Below are 21,328 nucleotides of genomic sequence, written 5' to 3'. Positions count from 1 at the left end.
CTGTTCGAAATCCAACGGTCATATTTAGAAACTCGACCGTTACGAATCTCTCTTTACCACTCTACATAAACACACACACCTTCTTGAGCTCATCACAGATCCTCACATCACAATCTCGCTCTTCTTCTTCTGATCAGAACCATCACCAACTCTCAAAGTCCACCATGGGTTTGATCTCTTCTCCATCAGTCGACGAATCTCACTACCACACCCACAAGATCTTCCTCTTCGCCAACTACATCCTCCTCGGCACCGCCTCGAGCTGCATCTTCCTCACGCTCTCCCTCCGCCTGATCCCCTCCGTCTGCGGCTTCCTCCTCATCCTCCTCCACGCCACCACCATCGCCGCCGCCATCTCCGGCTGCACCGCCGCTTCTTGCGGGAAGAACCGGTGGTACGCCGCTCACATGGTGGCCACCGTGCTCACGGCTATATTCCAAGGGTCCGTCTCCGTTCTCATCTTCACCAACACGGCTAACTTCCTCGGGAGTTTAAAGTCTTATGTCCGTGAGGATGATGCTGCGGTGATTTTGAAACTCTGTGGTGGGCTCTGTGTTGCGATCTTTTGTCTTGAGTGGGTTGTGCTTGTGTTGGGTTTCTTCTTGAAGTATTTTGGTTATGTCGAGGGTGGTGATAATACTATGAAGAGAACCGGTAAGGTACAGAGCGAGGAGAATCTTAAGGAATGGCCATTGTCGTTTCAAGTTTGAGCTTAGTTGTCTTTTCTTTTTTGTATTGTGTGAGATTTGTTGAGATCTATATCAATATCAAATGTTGGTTTTTGATTTGTGTTCTGTCGGTGGTATTGTGATTTGTTCATTTGTTGATCTATTTGTTATTTTTGTCAATTATTTACTACATATATAAATATGTTTCCTATGGATATTGCTCTTTAATTTTTTGGTATTAAGAAACTAGTAACAGTCTCCTGACCACAAAATTTCTAATTGGGTAAAAAAAAGTTGAGGTCATTACATCATGTCCTATCTCTGTAAACGCACAATGCAAACCAAACTTCTTTTCAGCTGAATGGTATGTTTCTTGCAGCTTCTTGGCCTCTTCCTTGAGCTCTCTCTTCAATTTTGAGAATCAAAGCAGCTAATCAACAAAGATAGTCTTGTTCCGAGCAATTAAATAAAGCCAGATGTCAGATTCCTATTCCATTTTTTTTTTCAATTTGATGACTAAACAATCTCACAAGTACACAAAAGAAGTTGTAATGCAATCTAGCTATGATATAATGATAGGAAAGATCCTTAATGCAAGAGAAAAACAAATCTCAACTTTTTTCAAAACAAGACCTTGCAAAAAAATCAGCAGAAGTTGGAGGTTTTATATCAAGTCAAATACTACAAAACCAAAATGAAAAATGGTTTTAATTGTTGTTACCTGGGCACTGTCCTTCACTAGTAGGACCTGACTGTCAAACATATGTTCTTTCATTTATTGCTGACCATTAACATGAAAGTGCATGAAACGTGCAACAAAATATAGCCTTGTAGATGGTAGAGATCACAAGATCAAGTGATCAACAAGACTGACAGGATTAGATACTATAAGTTTATTCCAATTAAAAGCAACGAAGTGTTGAATGAAGCTAACCTGTGGCGAACCACATATTTCCCATTATGAGCAATAATTATAATCATCCAGGTGGTAAATTTCAACAAGTTAAACACATAGCAATGGAAAAATAACTATGCATAGCTTAGCTACGTGATCCTCATACAATCAAAATCTCGAATCTTTCCACAATTATGAATAAATCCCACACTGGCATATAACCATTTTTTATCGGTGTAACAAGACCAACTCTGATTGAATTAATTAACATTTCTAGAAACCAAACAAACAAAACGAATCAAGCAGATCTAACATGGGTCGCGTGGAGCAAAGACTTCTCTAGAATTTTCTAGACACTTCAAGTAGAGATGGCTGGATTTTTTTGGACTATGTCTTTTTTTTTTTCTACTGAATTTTTATTAATGGAACCCGGCCCAAACGGACCGAGCCCAACAGAAACATAAACAAAGTAGCCCAACAAACGGGCCAAAACTAAAAAGCAAATACCTTGGGCCGCAAGCCCAAGGGAAAAACCCGTTGAGGAAGATGCTGGGTCAACCCACCACGTGGACGAACGCCCAGCGTCCTGAGACACGCGTCAAGGAGAGAAGAAGCAACCTTCCACCGGCGGTTGAGTGGAGACTCGACGGAACTCCGCCGCCAAGCAGAGTCAGGCCGATGAAGAAACGACTCACAACGGAGCCACCTTCACGGCGAAGCAAGCCACACACCGGATCTGCGTTTCCAAGAGACAAATCGTCTACGATCTAACCCGCCACCGTCGATCTTCCTGCATGATGAACGGTCATCTTTTTAGATGAAGAGAAACCCGAAGATGAAACGGCTCAAGACGAGGGAAGGAAGAGATGAATCGAGGCTGGAGAAAGAGAGTCGATTAGGCAGAGAAGAACCGGAAACGCCGATCAACGAACCGGGAAACAACCTGGAGGGAGCCGCCGTCGCCTTCGAGAAGAAACGCGACGCGGAGACAAAAGCCGGATAGCTCCGTCGAAGAGAGCGCGAGCCACCGGAAACAGAAGCCGGCTATACTGGTCGAAGAGACTTCAGTATACCGGAAGCAAAAGTCACCGATATAAACCGGCGATCAAAAGTTTCATCTCCATCTCTTGCTCGTGAAAGATACGAGAGAGAGAACGAGAAAGAGAGAGAGAAACTTTTGCCAACTACCACTAATCTATAGAAAAGTTTTTTTTTTTTTTTTTTTTTTTTTTGGACTATGTCATACCTTCCTAACAATATGTATATTACATCGATTTGATTTGAGACGGATCTTATCCCTATCTTTTTAAATATCATATCCAAACAAAACTTTACATTAATTAAAGGTTAAGCAGAACATTTAATTTTTTCTAAATATGCCTGAATTTTTAAAAACAACCTATAATATGATATCTGAAACGTGTATAATTTTAGATGTTTTTTGAAATTTTTAATTTTCATTTAACTTATTATATTTTTAATGTTTTTGTAGATTTACTTTATAAACTGATTTATTTATGGAAGCTAATATGGATCGCGGGAAATCCGCTATTGGATATTATTCTTAACCCGACCCGGTGAAAATACCCGTTTAAAAGTTACGCGCACATCCGTTAAATAGTCCAACGTACCTCCCCATATTGATACAGTCAGTTAATGCTAACGTTGCCGTCCCAGTCACAGTTAAGCAAAACTACTCTGATATTTAATACAAAAGAAAAATCGACCGTTTATAAACGGCGTTTGCTCACCATAACTGCACCACCATGACCACCGTCTACTCCGCTTCAGCCACCGTAACGGAAGGCACGAAAGTTTCCCCCCGGAGGTCGAATAATAACGGAAGAAATGGAAAGTTGCGGGTGATTTGTAGATACGGCGGTAACATAGTATCGCAGCGCTACGTGGGCGGAGATACTCGTATCGTGGCCCTTCCCCCCGCGGCGGAGACGAGCTTCGCTTCGCTAGTTAGCCACCTTGCGGCTACGCTCGGAGTCTCTTACGACTTCAAGGTGAAGTACCAGCTCCCTGATCAGGAGCTGGACTCCCTCATCTCCATCGCGACGGATGAGGACGTTCAGATCATGATGGAGGAGCACGGATATCTCACGTGCGAGTCGTCGTCAACGGTTCCAAAAACGCGCATACGGTTGTTTCTCTTCCCTTCGAAAACGAGCCAGGGAGGTCTGGCTCGGTGTAAAGCGGTGGCGGATACTGATTGGCTTGGAAGAGAAGAGTCCAAGCCTGTGCTGACTCATCCAAAGACTGAAACGTGGTTCGTAGACGCGTTAAAGAGCGCGGAGATGATGCTGACTGGGCGAGATCTTAGTGGAGATGTTAACGGACAGGAGTCTATGACGAACGAGACCAGTTCGAACTTAGGCTCCACGTCATCCTCAGCTTCTTCCAGCAATTTGCCTCCGGTGAAAAGGTCCGGCCAGGGCATTTCTCAGGTCAAATATTCTCCGGTAGAATCAGTGACAAGGTATTGCATTCTCTAACTACTTCACTACTGTATGAAATAGGTAGGTGTTCTAAGACTTCTACACGGTGGGGCCGACAAAGCCTATTGAAACCAAATTTTGAAAAATTAATATACATAAATTTCATGGCTCAAATTGTAAAATAAAACTTTTATTAAGATTTATCTTAAAATATTTATACTTTTCTAAATGTCAGGACCGGTTGCATCTCTTTGAATGACAAATATGAGTGTGATACTATAGAGCTAGTTTATATGTGGGTGATATTCTTGAAGTAATGTGGAGAAAAAAACATGATGTTGGAGTGGCCCTGTTGATGGGTACATAGGCTAGGCAATCAGTAGTATGTCTTGTTTGCTATTGTGTAAGGACCTTGTGTTAGAGCATCTTCCTAGGCTGCATATATACTATAAGTATATGAATTTGAGTTGTCTTGTGTTCCTAAAGATTGTATATATTTGCAGAGACGAAGAAGCAAGTCCTCTAATTGCGTTTAGTTCAAGTGCCATCACCCAAATCTCTTCTCACGAGCTACCAACACGTCCTCATGTTTTGGAAAACAAATTATCTTCTAACATGTACGAGGCTGAGCTAAACAAACCAGTTCCAGTTCAAGTCCCAGTTTCGGGGTATCCACCATATCTTAACCAATCTCAACAACAGCATACCCATGTCGTTTACACTGGACAGCCTTACATTACTGGAACCTCACCTATTACATTGCCTGCCACAACATATCCTCACACAAACCACCTACAGTATCAACTCCCGCCACAGCCATACCCAATCTACTACAGTCCAGTTGATCAGTACAGTTCAAGGCACGTTCAAGCACCACCTGTGAAACACAACAATGTTTTAAACACCCACCAAGTTGATTTCCCAATGGTTCGCACCAGCAGCCCTCTAGCTACAGAGTTGTCCTCACATATATACCCTCCTCCACCCAAACCCGTTTTAAACACCCACCAAGTTGATTTCCCAATGGTCCGCACCAGCAGCCCTCTAGCTCCAGAGTTGTACCCTCCACCCAAACCAGTTGATTCATCGGTACAAACATCAAGTGAGGCTGTCCTTAGAGATGATCACATCTATAACATTGATCACCTCGATGACGATACAGTATGTGCTCAGATTTACAAAACTCAGCCACCAGCTCCCATAATACCGTCTCAGTTACAAACCATGATGCTGACTGAAGCTCTCGGTAAGCTACGCATCCATAATGGTTGAGAGAGTAGTAAAAAACAATTATCATGTTGATGTAGTTTCAAGCATTTGGTTTTACAGTTTTGTTTTGGTTCCCTCCCACGCATGGTTCTGCCTTTTTTTTTTCTCTTTCAGTCAACGTGATCCTTGTTTCACGCACTTTGTTGTTGTAATACTATATCACATGATGATCTTATGTCTTTTTATCTTTCCAGATACATTCTGTAAAGAAATTTGTTATATGGTTAATTTCTTTTTGTTTGCCCGGGTAAGAATTTGTTGATATCCATAAGTTGATTCTACTGTATTTGGATGATTTTATAGTTAATCTTGTTTTATATGTATTAGAAAATCTCAAAGATTACGAGATCGCGTAAAATATATTTCCATCTAACTATTATGAAAGTAGCATTAATGTTTTGATTAGGTTTCTTATTCTATTATGTAAGAACATGTTATAAAGTTATGTAATTTGTATAAATAAGCATGTAAGGGTAAGGCTAAAGAACAAAATGAAAAAAAAAATTACAGTACTTAGTTTTTATCCAAACATATGATAGTATTAGAGTCACCCGATGTTGGGAACATTGTGGATGTTGTTCCTACGATTGTTTTTTTTTTGGTATACTTTCCTACGATTATTCATACTTGAGTGTGACGGATAGAGTTAATGAATGATTGAAGTTCACATCGATAGTTGAAAAATTAATGGAGTAATATATAAAGAGTTAGGATAAATAGTAATACACTTATAAGTTATAACCACTTGATATAAATTGGAAGTTCATCTAGCCTTACAATATGTGAATATGTTAACTTCATAAAGCAGTTCAAAATATAGTGGTTTGGTTGTGAACATGTTTCTCAAGTTAAGAGTAAAGAGTTACATAGGAATTAACAAAATGGTGGGTCATATTGTTGAATGCGGCTGATGTAATGACCAAGATCCGATAAATCACATGTTCCTGAATCGTATCCTACTGAGATTTTGATGTATATAGTTTTGTGTCGGTTTAGCTTGGAGCTTTTTAAAACATGTAAAAAGTTTTTGTATTGAATAAATTTAACATTTAAAACAAAAGAACTGGTAGCTGCTAAAAGGCATAACAAAGCATTTTCCTGTATTTTGTTTCCTTACAAACATATAAAATGTTTATGAGATCTTATCGTTCTGTGTTTTCTAGCTGCGATGATAAGATTTGCAGTCCAGACTAGTATATACTCTCTAGGATTTTTTTTTGTCAAGATTGTGAACAAGAACAAGTGGAGAAAAGGTCCAAATTACAATAAATAAAGAAATTTCAGAGCAAAACAGAACAAATGTTTGAGTTACATTGTCTAAATAAAATAATTATTGGATGTAGTGAATCTTTTGAAAAGAACATGAAAAACTTACCAGATTGTTGGTAAGATATATTTTTATATACATATATTTTGGCATACAAAATATGTTTATTTTGAAGTACTTCCTCCCTTTTATTTTATTTGTCGCTTTAGATTTATACACACAAATTAAAAATATATTTGATTTTCTACATTTTCTAAATAAAACATCATTTCCTATACACTTAATCACATTTCTATCAATAAAAATAGATTAAAGAATATAAAAAAAACATTTAGCATATTAAATTAATAAATTTTGCATTGAAATTTTAAAACGATACTTATTTTGAAATAAAAATTTTACACTATACTATAACGACAATTTAGATAAAATTGAGGGTGTATAACATCATACAATAATAAAAGGGGAATACCCTGAGTAGTTAGAGTGTCCACGTCGACAGTAATAATCAACCAATAGGAGAAGAGCTTTTCGCCACGTCAGATGCTCACTTATGTCATTTGGGCTTCGCGTTCACAGGCCCTAAATCGTTCGGAGTAAACAGCCCGTGAAGCCCACCTCGCGTGAAGTTCTCTTTCCATTTCCGCGAGGAACAAACCCTAATTTTGCTTAATCAATCCTCGATCCCCTTTCTCTTCCTCTTCTTCGTTTCGTCGATCTTCTTTCTCTTCGTCTTATTAGTTTCCTACGTTTCACGGATCTTTCATCGCAAACAATCAATTCTCTCCCCACTCCTCTAGACTTTTAATCTCATTAATGGATGATTTATCGCTTTCTTCCTCTGAGATTCTATATACATCTCTTAATCGATGTTTTATTTGCATCAAAAAAATTTCTAGCCTTTCAACCGCTCATTGCGATGAAGTTATCCGGTGTTTCCGACACAGTGAAAACGAACGGCGAAGCGGCGATCCCCTCCAGTTCGGTCAACCCCGTCGCCCAACCCGGTGTATCTTCCGGCGATGTCAATCCGATCCCCTCCGGTCTGGTCAAACCCGTCGCTCAAACCGATGTCTCTTCCGGCGATGCCATTCCGATGAAGTCAAAAGACGTAACGGCGGAAGCGAAGAATTCGATCAAACCAAACGGCAAAACTGGTGCCTCCTCCGGTCTCAAACTCGGTGTTAGAGGCAGAGCCTCTGTCTCATCCGTCGATAAAGGCAAAGCTATCGTCTCCGAGAACGTGGGAAAGGTTATTACCTTCAAAGACATCACTTTCGGGCCCCATGAAGACGAGGTGCGGTTCCGGTTGATCCACTTTTGGGAGGCTTGGAATGTTCAGACGAAGGTGCTTATCGGCATCGAAATGCTTCTCATCGACGAAGAGGTATAGAACGATATCTTTTTACGAGATTAGTTTATGATATTGTTTGATTGCAATGCTATGTTAATATATAGTTTGATGAGATTAGATAATTAATATTAAGATTATTTTATGACCAGAATTGATTGATTAGATTATATAATTATTTGTTGTTAGTACCGTCGTGAGGATTATATGAGTTGTTCGTTTCGGGTTAAATATATAGTCTTGCTTTTGATTTCACTAAAGATATCTATCCTTGCAAGCTTTTTTAATTGATGTTCTTTTATCGACAGGAGAGTGTTATCCAGGGCTTCATCCCCTATGGAAGGATTGACACATATTTGCGTCACATGAAAACTGGTGCTACATACCGACTCAACAAGTTTTTCGGATCAAAGAGCAAGACTATCTACCGGGTAGCTGAGTCGAGTGTCACTATTTGCTTCTCAAGTAACTCTGTCCTCTCTGGACTCGAGGACAGTTCGATCAGCTTTCCTGTAGATCGGTTCCGGATTCATGGACACAAAGAATTTGAAGCTGGCTCCGACTTGAGAGGTGATCTTTATGGTAAGTTCTCACCTCATTACACTCTCCACTGTTTGCATTAGTATTAGATTAATATAAACTTAGATAGTATGATATCATCTGATTATAGATTTTATTTGTTCTGTGGTGTTTGCGTATGATTATGTTTTCATATAGACTCATAGATTTAGGTTTTGTTTCCGGGTTGGTAAGATAAAAATATTAAGTTTTATTATCTTCTCTTGCAGATTATATTGGCCACATCAAACTTGTGAATGGGAAGGTCCCCGGTGACGGTCTTCTGCTTGATGAGTCAGAGATAGCAAAATCTCGCCGAGTTGAGCTTCACGTTCAAACACATGAGTAAGTTATTCTATATCTTCCTTCAAATTCACATATGGTTTTATTTACCACATGAGTTTGTGTTGTTACAGCGATCCCGTGCTGAAGCTGTACCTCTGGGACAAGGTTGCGTTTGAGTTCTGTGAAAAGTTTAAAGCATCTGGTGGCACTGCACGCGTTATCTTGGTCACCACCTTAAACCCGAAATGGTTTGGAGGTTTGTATTGCTAACTTCCATTCCTGTTTTAAGATGTCAACTATGGTTGGGTCATATCTGATATTATTTTATGTTATAGGCGTCCTATCTATATCTTCTATGGCGTCTTCACGGGTATTTCTGGATGGTGATGTCCAAGAAACGCTGTTGTACCTCAGCTGGTAATGTTTAAGTTTCATGTGTTGGAATGCAACTTATATTACTCCGCCATTGAACGTCTGGTTTACATTCTTTCTAGGTTGGACTCGAACCTAGATGTTGCCAGCAGAGTTAACGCAGAGGTGGTCACTAAGCCTGAGTTAGCGACACTGGGAGACCTCTTCTCTTATATGAATCAGGCATCCGCTAAGGTATTATATTCTCAATATCTGATACATCCAATAAGATAATCTAAGTTTCTCATTGAATTTTCAAACATTTATCAGGTTGCTTGGTTTGAGTGCACAGCAACAATGAGTGATGTCGTGAACGGTTCTGGATGGTATTATATAGGCTGCGGTGTGTGCCATACTAAGGCAACAAAAGGTCCTACAACGCTTATGTGTAAGAAATGTGGGAAGAGTGAGATCGTCGGTGTGCCGCAGTAAGTGGTTTATATATAGCTATACAAATTATTTGACTGCAATGTTATTAATGTCTCTCTGTTACAGGTATCTATCGAAGCTCTCTGTATATGACCATAGCGATCAAGCCGTTTTTGTTGTCCTTGGTGATGCTGGTGAGGAATTGACTGGAAAGAAAGCTGCTGAGTTGGTGGAGCGATATTACGAGGTATATATGAAGCCTGTATGCTTACGTGATTTAAGAACATATTCTTACACATACATGCATTCTGATAATGTTTAAATGTGTTGTAGGCCAATGATAGTGTGGGAGAGGATCACATAGTTCCAGTGCCTCAAGCCATGATTGATACCATCGGACAGACCCGGAAGTTCATTGTGAAGGTATCAACCCACAACCTGACTGCCAAGACCCAAACTTTAACTGTGACAAAAGTGCTCCCACTTGAAGCCCCAGAACCCGAAGGCAACGTAGGAGTGAACGTTGGTAAGGAAGGTGATAGTGAGAGTGAGGATCATGCAGAAAAGTTGGTGAAAAGGGGTGCTGATGGGATTGAGTCGGAAGGTGTGAAGCGTGCCAAATGTGGCTAAAGAAGTTGTCTTTACTGGAATTGTTTTGTTTAATGCTAAGCTTGGTTTTTTTTTTCTGGATTTGTGTTTGCAGTTTTAACAAACTTTGCTATGATCTGTTTTGCTAATAATATCTATTATTAATCTCTTTTCATGTTTTAAAGTTTGACTAAACAAAAATGCCTATCTATATATCTATATATGAGAAATCATTATACTTGCTTGAAGGCTGAATGAGTGTGTAGGCTATATAAAAATTTGTTCATAGTTGCCAAAGCATAGAGATGTGGTTATGGTCGGTTGATGGATCAAGATTTATGAATATGATTTGAATTTGTCGCAAATTATAAATGGTTTATAATTTAAATGGTGTCATAACTATGAACCGTCTTTAGATTTTTCGAACTGGATTTGTATTATGTAAATAAAAGTTCAATATTTTTGTTCTTATTTTTGAAAATAAATTAATGTAAACAATGTCTTTTATTGTTAACCAATGTAACTAAATTTGCTCCGAAAACCCATTTGCTCAAGAAATATCGACTAACAGCTCATCCTTATATCTTTCAGATCAATTGAATGATAGATATATTCCCAATTAAAGAAAATATACCAGAAATACATTCTACAGAAATTTAGGGTTCAAACTTATAGTGACCTGGTACGTTTAGCCGCTAACAACATTGTGGGCTACATCTTTGGTTTAGTTTATTTTAAATTTACACACTAAAAACAATAAATAAACGTATATAGTGAATTAGAAAAATATTTAATTAATAAATTAGATATAAAATTCTCCAATAGTTTTATTACTGACTTTTTGGACAAAAATCCTTTCATTTTTTTTTGAAATAGTATAGAAAATACAAAGTCAAGTGATACTTGATAAAAAAACAATTTTAAGATACTTATGAATAAAATTATGAAGCAGACTCCTGAAGAAGATAATCGAATTAATAATCACTGGTAATATGAACCAAAATAAATGTGAAAATAAATAATAGAAACTGTTTTTTTCCCAAAAAAAGTTTATAGAATCTGTTATGTTATACATTTCTACTTATTAATCATAATTTTTTAAAAATTTATAAACACTTAAAGTCTAGCATTAAACAAATGTTGATGACAACTTTGAGGATTTTCTAGCACATTTTTAGTATTGTTCTACAATGGGCAGCAGTCATCAAAACATCATTGTAAGTGGCATCAACTTATATAGATTCTAAATACCATAAAGAATTTTCAATACCGTAATTTAGAACTCAATTAAATCAAAAGTGCAAGCATTACAAGCAAAAAATATAAATAGGTGAATACCTACTATGTTAGAAAAATGATGTGGCATGTTTTCAGAATTTGCTCATGTTTACTTCTGATTAATAATTTGTGTTCATGATAACCCCATATATAAGGTCAAACATATCAGGATCATAACCTTTTTTGGGAACGTAACTTAGGTTTAACTTTTTTTTATTCATTTCACATTTTCTTATATCTTTTCATATGTATTTTTAGATTGTAAAAATGATAATTTTTCAGTTTTACTCATTTCTAATTCAATATTTGGTTTATATTTTAATAACAAGGGATGTAATTGTACATTATATATATTAAATACATTGATATTTTTTCTAACCCCGGGCGTAGCCCGGGCAAAATCTCTAGTATTATATAATAATTTATAAAATGGGTTTCGGAGCTCCTAGTAAAATTGTTAAACACAGCTTTCCATTTCCCAACAGCCATTTATTAATGGGCCTTAATTGTCTTAAAGCAAACAATTGGTTCTAACCCGATTCGGTAGTAACAGTACACTTACCGGGCCGAGCAAGCCCATGTACATCCCTGAAGCCCTACTTTTAGCGCGTGGAATACACCGCACATGATTATTCGACTCTTGTTGAATAGTTGACATTCCCACTTGCGTATCAATGGGACAAAAGTCAAGTGGGACAATATTTTTTGTAGTGCCAAGAAGACATATTCCAGATCTGATGTACTTTTCATTTCTCGCCTTTCTTTTTTAGCTGATAATATTAGAGTATTATTGTTACATTTCCATTTTCTTTTGTGGTCAGTATTATTCCACATAGTATAAAGGCATATTTGATAAAATCTCTAATCAGTCAAGTCACAGACTCTCTCAGTTTCAAAGAAAAAGAAAAACATGTTTCCGTTGATAAATATGAATCTTTCCTAGGTACGACTATGGTTGCCATTAATACGAGTATACCACACAGAGACAGATCATTAATTGTTATCTCTTTCTTTCTTTTTTTTTGGTAATCAGTTCTCTCTTTCTTTATTTTGAAAAAAATATAATTGTTCTTGTTCTCCAAAATTACAGTATTGTTTATTTTACAGTTGTGTTTTAGTTCAGAGTGATTTGATTTAGATTATAGTTATACAGGAGTTTCATTATTATCGCTTCATACGCGCTAAAGCAATGTATTTATACGTACGAAACGTTTATTACATGTTTGTAAAGAATAAACATTTTTTGTAACTGAAAGAATAAACACTTAAAAAAAATGTTTAACAAAACTTAATGTTCAGAATTGTGTTTAATTGTTTTTAGATTTTTTGCCAAGCTAACAAAGAGAATTAGGATTAAGTGTTGTAAAATCGGATCTTCTTTAATTTTCAATGATATTTACATTTTAGCAAAATAAAAACTTAATATGTTACATGCTAAAATATATATATATACTATTTTACCATGTAATTACAAACGGATATGTTTATCATAAATTGTAGCAAAAAACGAAAGTTAAAAATTAACATACATGTGCGTGACTGCATAGTGTACCATAACACGGGTAAAATTATGAATAAAAGTAGTAAGACTGAGTGAAACCTTTGTTTGGTCTTTTTTCTCATTTCGTTGTTCCCACTAGCTATGATAATGTTCAAGATCTGGCCACATGATTCGGTAAACACAAAGATGAATAATGATTAAAAACAACATTCTTAAATAGGAGATAAATTATTTAATTAATCTATAAAAAAAAAGAAGAGAATCTCTCTCAAGTCAGTCACTGATAGACAATAATACAAAAACCTTTTGTTAGATTCTGGTTTATTATGGGCTTCCAACTCAAAACCAATTGGCAATTAGTAGATTGGCCCTAACCCTTTATATATTACTTAATGTCCCATTGATTTTCCAATGTGGGATACATATCCTTTAATACCTTTCTAAACCCCTCTGCTTTTCCTCACCATTCTATCTCACATCCCATATCTTGATTCTGAGAAGAAAAATAGCTATGTTTCCTTTGCGACAAGTTCCAAGGAAGGAGTTATGAAGATGCAGCTGTGACTTTCGAAAAGCTTGAAGCACGTAATGGTGTGAAGAGTGTATATATAAAAGCATGGAAACCATGTGGTTGAGACAAGCGAGGAGTCTACTTCTAGTTCCACTGTTCAAATGTCTAGTGGCTATATGTTTGGTCATCTCTTTGTTAGTTTTCGTGGAAAGTGTGTATATGAACATTGTAGTTATTTACGTCAAGCTGTTTAAACGCAAACCCGAAAAGATCTACAAATGGGAGGCAATGCAGGAGGACATAGAGGTCGGAAACCAAAACTATCCGATGGTTCTTGTCCAAATCCCAATGTACAATGAACGAGAGGTACTTAATAAGCTTATGGACTGATTAAGTATTCAATAATGATGATCCACGTCTTTCAAATTCGATTTTGTTTTGAACCCACAGGTTTTTCAGCTATCCATAGGTGCTGCTTGCAGACTCATATGGCCATTGGATAGAGTTATCATTCAAGTTTTAGATGATTCAACTGATCCCACCATCATGGTACACATAATTGACCTTTTCAAACGCATGCTAGCTAATTACTAATAAAATATTTTGTTCACATTGTAATATATATAAAAAATACTTTACTTTCTTTTTCTTTTATTAGTTACTTATAAAGACACCTAAATGTTATGTTTTTTTTTCTTATAACAACAATGATTTATTGTTGATATTCAAGTGTTTTAATGTCTTAATGGCAGGAAATGGTGAGCATGGAATGTGCAAAGTGGGCAAGCAAGGGTATAAACATAAAATGTGAGAGGAGAGACAATAGAAATGGCTACAAAGCTGGAGCTCTTAAACAAGGCATGAGGCATAGCTATGTCAAACAATGCAACTACATTGCCATCTTCGACGCTGATTTCCAGCCAGAGCCTGATTACCTCCACCGCACTGTCCCGTTTCTCATCCACAATCCTGAGCTCGCTCTTGTTCAAGCTCGATGGAAATTTGGTATAGATACTTTACGATAAAAACTTGTTTCGACACATTATTGGTTTTGAGATAATAAGTTATATATACACTATGATTGTGCCTTGTAGTATTATTGGAAATGAAATGATTCTTTGGTGCAGTGAACGCAAACAAGTGCTTGATGACTAGGATGCAGGAGATGTCACTAAATTACCATTTTATGGCAGAGCAAGAATCCGGATCCACTAGACATGCCTTCTTTGGCTTTAATGGTACATATCCATCAACTTTCATTTAAATAATTTATCCTCTGGTAGAAAACTTAACTCTTATATTTATTAATTTCTTATATAGATACTCTAATTTTATATTTTTTTCTATAGACTAATATCCGCTAAAACAAGCCACACTTGTATATATATATATTTTTTTATTTGTTGAACTGAAACTGGTATTTTAATATATGGTAAAATCATGGGTTTTAGTAATTAAATGTTGATTTTTCCTATAGCAATATAAAATATACATCTATTCTAAATCGGGCTCGTTATTTTATAGAGATCTCTCACTAGGAACAAGAAAATCTTGATGTTTTTTTGTAAAGCTCCAACTTAAACAATATAACTGGAGTTTTGCAGGGACAGCCGGTGTGTGGAGATTGGCGGGGATGGAAGAAGCTGGAGGTTGGAAAGACCGGACCACCGTGGAGGATATGGACTTGGCCGTTCGTGTTGGTTTACACGGCTGGAAATTTGTCTTCGTCAATGACATCGAGGTACGTTTCATATTTTATTTTTATTTTTTTGGTGGGGGGGGGGGGGGGGGGATAATTAATTAATTAATGTGAGTCCAAACCTAGTTTTTTTTAACTCGTATAGACAGTCCAAAACCTAATTAATATTCGTCACATGTGATGTTTGCTTTGCACACACAAGTTGAACATGATTTTTGAAATGTTAATAGCAACAATCTGATAACATATTCCATTAGGAACAATTATAATATGTATTTACGTGTGGATGTCAATTAATAAGATTTTTATATGACAAAGAGAATTGTTGTTGTAGGTGAAAAGTGAGCTTCCAAGCCAGTTCAAGGCTTTTAGATTCCAGCAACATCGATGGTCATGCGGTCCAGCTAATCTCTTCAGGAAAATGACTATGGAAATTATTCACAATAAGGTACTTTTCCTAACTTCAACTATTTCATTTTGAGGTAGCACGTGAAACCTGTTGGTCGCACGTGCCAACATTTAACGTGAGGCATGAATGATGATGTCAATGTCAGTTTCTCTATGGTTTGATCTTTGAGCAATATCTACAAACAAAAAAAAACGATTGGTAATGAATTTGATTTGCTATTGTGAACAGAGAGTGGTGATTTGGAAGAAACTGTATGTGATATACAGCTTCTTCTTTCTACGGAAAATCTTAGTTCATTTCTTCACTTTCTTCTTCTATTGCATCGTTCTTCCTACGAGCGTATTCTTTTACGAAGTCAACATTCCCACTTGGTCAACTATCTACGTTCCTTTTGTGATCACTTTCTTTACTGCCATTGCCACGCCAAGGTTAGTACTACGTACTTTCGTATAACCGCAGCATTTTCATTGTTATATAATACTTGAGGTACACTGTATAATATTTACCATTAATTATTTGCATGCACGTAGATCCTTCTATCTCGTGTTTTTCTGGGTCTTGTTCGAGAATGTAATGGCTATGCATCGGACCAAAGGAACTTTCATCGGCTTACTTGAAGGAGGAAGAGTAAATGAATGGGTCGTCACCGAAAAACTAGGAGATGCTCTTGAAACTAAGTTACTTCCTCAAGTGAAAAAACCTCGCAATGGGATTCTGCAAAGGTAAAGATTTAGTTAAAATAAATAAGTAGCAATCAATATCGGGTTAATCTTTCATAAGCTTCATCTTCAAAATTAGTGAGATGGTACAACATACAAACAACTAAATAATGCCATCAAACAAATTTTAAGAATATTAACTGGAGAAAGAATTGTTTCATTGCAGATTAAACCTAAAAGAGATGATGGTGGGGATATATATACTGTGTTGTGCATGCTACGACTTTGCCTTCGGGAGTACATTGTTATACATTTATCTATTCATGCAGGCTCTTGCATTTATTATATGTGGAGTTGGTTTTGTCGGAACTTAAAATGTCCTATGTAGGCATCTTCTTCTCATCAAGCAAAATATAATATATAATTAGTATAATTAACCGTTATGACTCCAACTAAGCAATACATTGGAAGTTGCTAAGAGTACAATCCTATTTTTCCAGATTTTAGAATTAGTTTAGTTTTTGGTATAGAATTCAATAATATATTCATTTTAATTGTTTTTTTTTAAAGCGTATATCCATTTAATTGTTGTACAGATGTTAGTTCTTCGGTTCAGATAGTTTGGCGAGGATTATGTAAAGTGCAATTTGTTGAATCTCATGATGATTTTAGATTCATAAGTTTCCTCGTCCTTTTCATGTTCATTAACATTTCCACTGATTCTAAGAAGCTTGGAGTAAAAAAGAAAAGAACCTGGTTCCGATTCTTTTACTCTCCCACCAATCATTTTTTTTTAAGTTTGGTTCATAGTATTGTCCCCATCTCAAATTATTTTGACAACTAGTAAAGGTGCTCTACTGCATGTCCCTCTGTAAAGGTAACATTTTTTTCTTTTTTTTATATAAGAAAACATATTATACCGCATAAGACAGATGTGTTTCCGACAGCCAAATGTTGTGTGGTACATTTTCAGAGACTTCTGAAAAAGTATGGTAATATTTTGGTAGATCCCTAAAAACAAATAACTAGAAGACTGATGCTGCTCCCTTTCAGCATTATTGCCAAGTTGTCTTTTTCTACAGAAGTTATATTTTTATATATTAATTTGAAAAATGTGTACATATATACATGATAATTAGGTACTCAATTACTCGATCAAATATTTGAGAATTCAACGAAATACCTCAGTAAATGAACAAGAATGTTATCCAGTAAGTGAACGTATCTGCCTTGGTAATTTTCGCTTGACCTGTCCGCTCTTTGGTTATTGATCGGTTAAATCAGGTGGGGTAGCCAACATTTGGAGACAAATGACGAAAATGTGATTGCAAGAATGAAATTCTAAATATTATCACTTTATTAGCATACTGATATTTACTAACTGAAAAAAAATTACAAAGATTGAAGTGATTACGGACCAAAGCCAAGAACTGCAGGAGAGATTCTTAACAAAGGTTCTAAAGTCTCTTTTGTGAATTTCCTCGCAAACAAAAAACATTTAGAAGTTGTAACATTCTCACCATCACGACCATAATACGCACACTCCTCTGTAAACCGGATACGGTTAAGAAACTCATCAGTAATATCAGGCCAAATAAACCGTCCAGGATGTGGACCGGCTTTCGACCAATCAACCCAAGTCAAAGACCGGTTTGAGCTCATCTCTCCATGCAACATATGAACGAGAGTTGGGATGTAATGTTCGTCCATGTAACAAGGCGGTTTGCAATGCTGGTCGAATACCTTGTAATAGACCGTGTCTGAGATTATATGAAGAGCTAGCTCGCGTGTGGTTTCAAACCATTGTGATCCTTTACGCCAATGTGTGATATTGATTTGTGGATGCATTTGGGGGTTGTACCGGCCTCGACCAGATTTTCTTGGGTCGTCGAATGAGCCGATGAAGCTGAGATTAGTGCCGGTTAAGTAGTCATAGATGGTTGTGAAATTGTAAAGTGGGATGCAAGAATCGGACAAGAGGACGAATCTTTGGTTTGATTCGTCGAGGAGAGCGTTGGCTAAGAGTCTTCTCTCTGCGTCTACCATTGATGATGTTCCCCAATAGACCGCCTGTTTCATTTTTTTGTCACAAACCATCATCATTATTGATGTTAAAATAATTAAACATTTTTTTGATCATATAATAATCTAAACATTATTTACACAAATACAAGCTTCTAAGGGGTATTGAATCTAATTTTGTGAACTAATTAATGCTAAATCAGGTAAATTTATGTTTTAATATTAATAAAAAGCCGTCCAGTTAAAACCTTTTGTAGTTCCTTGTGTGAATCAAGCTACAAAGCACAAGGATTTTAACATGGCCTTCAATTACTCAAAATTTATGAATCATATATAGGAATTAGGAGGAGTTAAGGAAAGAGAAAAAGGTCATTAACTAATTAATGATGTTAAGAATCACCTGGCTTGGGATTCTTCTTGAGTAGAAGACGGATGTTTCAGGGTAATGGTCTTGAAAAGATGGATGAGTATGAATATAAATGGAATAATACCCTTCGTGTCCTTCAAAGAACTTATCCCATAAAGAAGCCAATGGGAGTCCGCGACCTGTCAAGAACATGAAAGCCACTTTGACAACCATCTTCTCATCATTATTATATCTCCATCCAAACCATGAAGATGATTTTGATGATGATAATGAGGAGACCCTGGTAAAGAGTTCTTGATCCGTCATGTTGTGTTGAAGTACTTGTAGTTGCAGCTCTTGTTTGGTCTCCATTGTTGTTGTGTGGTTGAATAGTAATGTGGACCAGAAGGATTGTTGTTGTGTCTTCATCGTCGGCATGTGGAAGGATTTTAGTTGCAGACAAAGAAAGAGACCAATTGAGAAACCAGTGATGAAAACGAGCGGGCTTAACAGATGCTTACCCTTTACTAAGAGAATCAATCTCGAGGGCTTTGAGATCATTGGGTGTTCATCTTCTTTCTTGCTCTTTTGATCAATAACGCCCATATTGGACAGAAAGAGAGAGAGGAGAGAGGGACTGTGATCGTTAAGGGTTCTGCAACAGTTATTATACATGCGCTGTTACAAGGTGTGCAAGAATAAATAATAAGGTACTTGGAGTGTATTAGACAAAGTCAAAGGAGAGTTTTCAAGCTAAGTACGTTATCAGGGTAGACTATGGAATGAAGAGTTGACCTGTTTGCTTTTTCCATCTATTGTTTAGTGACTAAGTCATTAATAGTCATGTGTTGAATAAAAAAAACTTAGGTCTTAGATCTTAAACATTCATACGATCTGACAGTGTGTTATCTTGCCATATGCCGGGGTAAGAGGTACAAATGATTGCAGTTTAAGTAAAGGGGACACCTTGTAAAAAAAAAAAAAAACTAGGCAAATTGAAAATGAGGTTAACGGTGCGCAAGATGTTCGGTGCTGACGTTTGTGATACGAATTAGTATAAAAAAAAAGTAGAAGCGTGCGCAAGATGTTCGGTGCTGACCCACGAACCCGAGGAACACAATTTCATGCCTAATTTTAGGCGCACTAGATGTCATTGCCAAAACTTTCTCCCTCTTCTTTTTCCTCTGGTGGCTAAATATTAGTCAAATACGGCATTCAGCGGCATACTTTATTAGTGATTTACTTTTAAGAAACTATTAAGGTCTAATTACTTTGCTTAGCCAAGGAACAAAATGTAAGTAAAGACCAAGTTGGAAATTTTTATTTCTACTTAAAGCTGTCACATAAACCATTTATTTTCGGAAAGATATAATAATTTAGTAGAGTAACTTGAATCAGCATCCGGGAACAAATTCATCATATAAATCAAGTACTTTGATGGAAAAACGTTAAATTACAACAACAACAACAAAATTGGGTGGGGGGGGATACACGCAATACTATAGAAAGTGAAAGGTGTATTATGTATTAATTCAAAACATTCGGGTCGTTAGTTAGATATAAGTAATATAGAAAGTGAAAGGTGTATTATGTATTATGTATTGCAGGCCGGGAATTCTGGACTACGGATTTTCAGGTCACTGGTTCATGGATTTGGAGATGCCTCATGAAGCTGAGAGAAAAAGCGAGGCCTTTCATCGTGTGTCAGGTTGGTGATGGGAATTTAGCCATGTTCTGGCATGATAACTGGACTGGACTAGGACCACTTATCAACATCACCGGACCTATGGGACCTCAAGTCACAGGTATTACAGCTCTCGCACCCCTTAAAGAAGTGGTCGAAAATGGCAGTTGGATATTGCCACGAGGAAGGCATCCCCTACTAGTTCATCTTCGGGCATGTTTGCCTGCAGTCCCGCCAATTCTCACATCGTCTCAGTCTGACTTGTTCTTGTGGAGAACATCCCCAAACTCTCCACCCTCGGTCTTCTCGTCTTCCAAAACGTGGGATGCCTTACACCCCTCTCCTTCCACTGTGTCTTGGTATAAAGCGGTCTGGTTTTCATCGAACATTCCAAAGCACTCCTTTTTGGTATGGGTTTTAGCTTGGGATAGACTTCCCACAAGAGATAAATTGAGATATTGGGGCATTGAAGTGTCTCCCAATTGTCTGCTTTGTGATACCCTTCATGAAACTAAGGAACATCTCTTCTTCTCATGTGCTTACTCCCAAGAATTGTGGAGGCTAGCTTTTAGCGGATCGGGTTTTAATCCTCCAATGCTTTTCGATGATGTTTTGGAATGGCTGCGTGCTAATCCCTCAAATAAGAGGATCCGATTGATTTGTAAGCTCCTTTTTCAGGCTGTAGTCTATGTCATCTGGAGGGAGAGGAACACAAGACTCCATAATTCTACCTCAAGATCTATTCCTACTCTATTAAAAGAAGTTCATCTACTGATCAGAGCAAAGCTGTTTGGTTTGGATCGGAATGCATCTCCTCCACAGCTGCGGAGTGCATCAGTATCACCATCAACTACCTACCTCCAACTCTGGTTTGGACGTTTTCAGGTGTAAAATGAAGTTTTTGCATGTACCTATGACCTATGATCGTTTCATCCACAACCTGCTTCCATAGGAGTTATTATTTATTAGAACTATGTTGTTTTTGGAGGTTCTAACCTTCCTTTTTCTATCTTTAGGATTGTAAGAGTTTTGAAACGATGTCTCATTTGGGAGAAGGAAAAGATGAATAAAGGTATTATTAAAAAAAAAAAAAAAAAAAAAAATATTTGAGGGT

The 21,328-nt window shown here is 37.0% G+C and overlaps 6 protein-coding genes across 6 annotated transcripts; 5 read left to right on the top strand and 1 right to left on the bottom strand.

The window, feature by feature from the left end:
• The first annotated feature begins 81 nt into the window (after positions 1-81).
• LOC111210991 lies at positions 82-883 on the top strand. The gene has a single exon (XM_022711809.2). The coding sequence runs from the start codon at positions 165-167 to the stop codon at positions 708-710; it is 546 nt and encodes a 181-aa protein (XP_022567530.1). The 5' UTR covers positions 82-164; the 3' UTR covers positions 711-883.
• A 2,079-nt stretch (positions 884-2,962) lies between these two features.
• LOC111214545 lies at positions 2,963-6,109 on the top strand. Its single transcript, XM_022717491.2, has 2 exons — positions 2,963-4,048; positions 4,511-6,109. Exons 1-2 carry the CDS (start codon positions 3,330-3,332, stop codon positions 5,277-5,279), a joined length of 1,488 nt encoding a protein of 495 aa, XP_022573212.1. The 5' UTR covers positions 2,963-3,329; the 3' UTR covers positions 5,280-6,109.
• Positions 6,110-9,457: 3,348 nt separating this feature from the next.
• Positions 9,458-10,276, top strand: LOC125594514. The gene is made up of 3 exons (XM_048770687.1): positions 9,458-9,576; positions 9,644-9,764; positions 9,851-10,276. Exons 1-3 carry the CDS (start codon positions 9,533-9,535, stop codon positions 10,145-10,147), a joined length of 462 nt encoding a protein of 153 aa, XP_048626644.1. The 5' UTR covers positions 9,458-9,532; the 3' UTR covers positions 10,148-10,276.
• A 3,042-nt stretch (positions 10,277-13,318) lies between these two features.
• On the top strand, positions 13,319-16,722 carry LOC111210988 (probable glucomannan 4-beta-mannosyltransferase 11). The gene is made up of 9 exons (XM_022711806.2): positions 13,319-13,761; positions 13,846-13,944; positions 14,148-14,400; positions 14,523-14,633; positions 15,000-15,136; positions 15,429-15,542; positions 15,732-15,931; positions 16,034-16,225; positions 16,389-16,722. The coding sequence occupies exons 1-9, from the start codon at positions 13,501-13,503 to the stop codon at positions 16,534-16,536; spliced, it is 1,515 nt and encodes a 504-aa protein (XP_022567527.1). The 5' UTR covers positions 13,319-13,500; the 3' UTR covers positions 16,537-16,722.
• A 779-nt stretch (positions 16,723-17,501) lies between these two features.
• On the bottom strand, positions 17,502-19,778 carry LOC111210987 (glycosyltransferase BC10). The gene is made up of 2 exons (XM_022711802.2): positions 18,585-19,778; positions 17,502-18,232 (listed from the first exon to the last, which is right to left on the bottom strand). Exons 1-2 carry the CDS (start codon positions 19,203-19,205, stop codon positions 17,573-17,575), a joined length of 1,281 nt encoding a protein of 426 aa, XP_022567523.1. The 5' UTR covers positions 19,206-19,778; the 3' UTR covers positions 17,502-17,572.
• A 203-nt stretch (positions 19,779-19,981) lies between these two features.
• On the top strand, positions 19,982-21,311 carry LOC111210984. The gene has a single exon (XM_048770669.1). It carries the CDS (start codon positions 20,197-20,199, stop codon positions 21,103-21,105), a length of 909 nt encoding a protein of 302 aa, XP_048626626.1. The 5' UTR covers positions 19,982-20,196; the 3' UTR covers positions 21,106-21,311.
• The last annotated feature ends 17 nt before the right edge of the window (positions 21,312-21,328 follow it).

Source organism: Brassica napus, chromosome A3 (assembly GCF_020379485.1).
Source record: "Brassica napus cultivar Da-Ae chromosome A3, Da-Ae, whole genome shotgun sequence".
NCBI lineage: Eukaryota > Viridiplantae > Streptophyta > Magnoliopsida > Brassicales > Brassicaceae > Brassica > Brassica napus.
The sequence above is the reverse complement of the archived record's forward strand: the minus strand, read 5'-3'. Positions and strand labels throughout refer to the sequence as shown.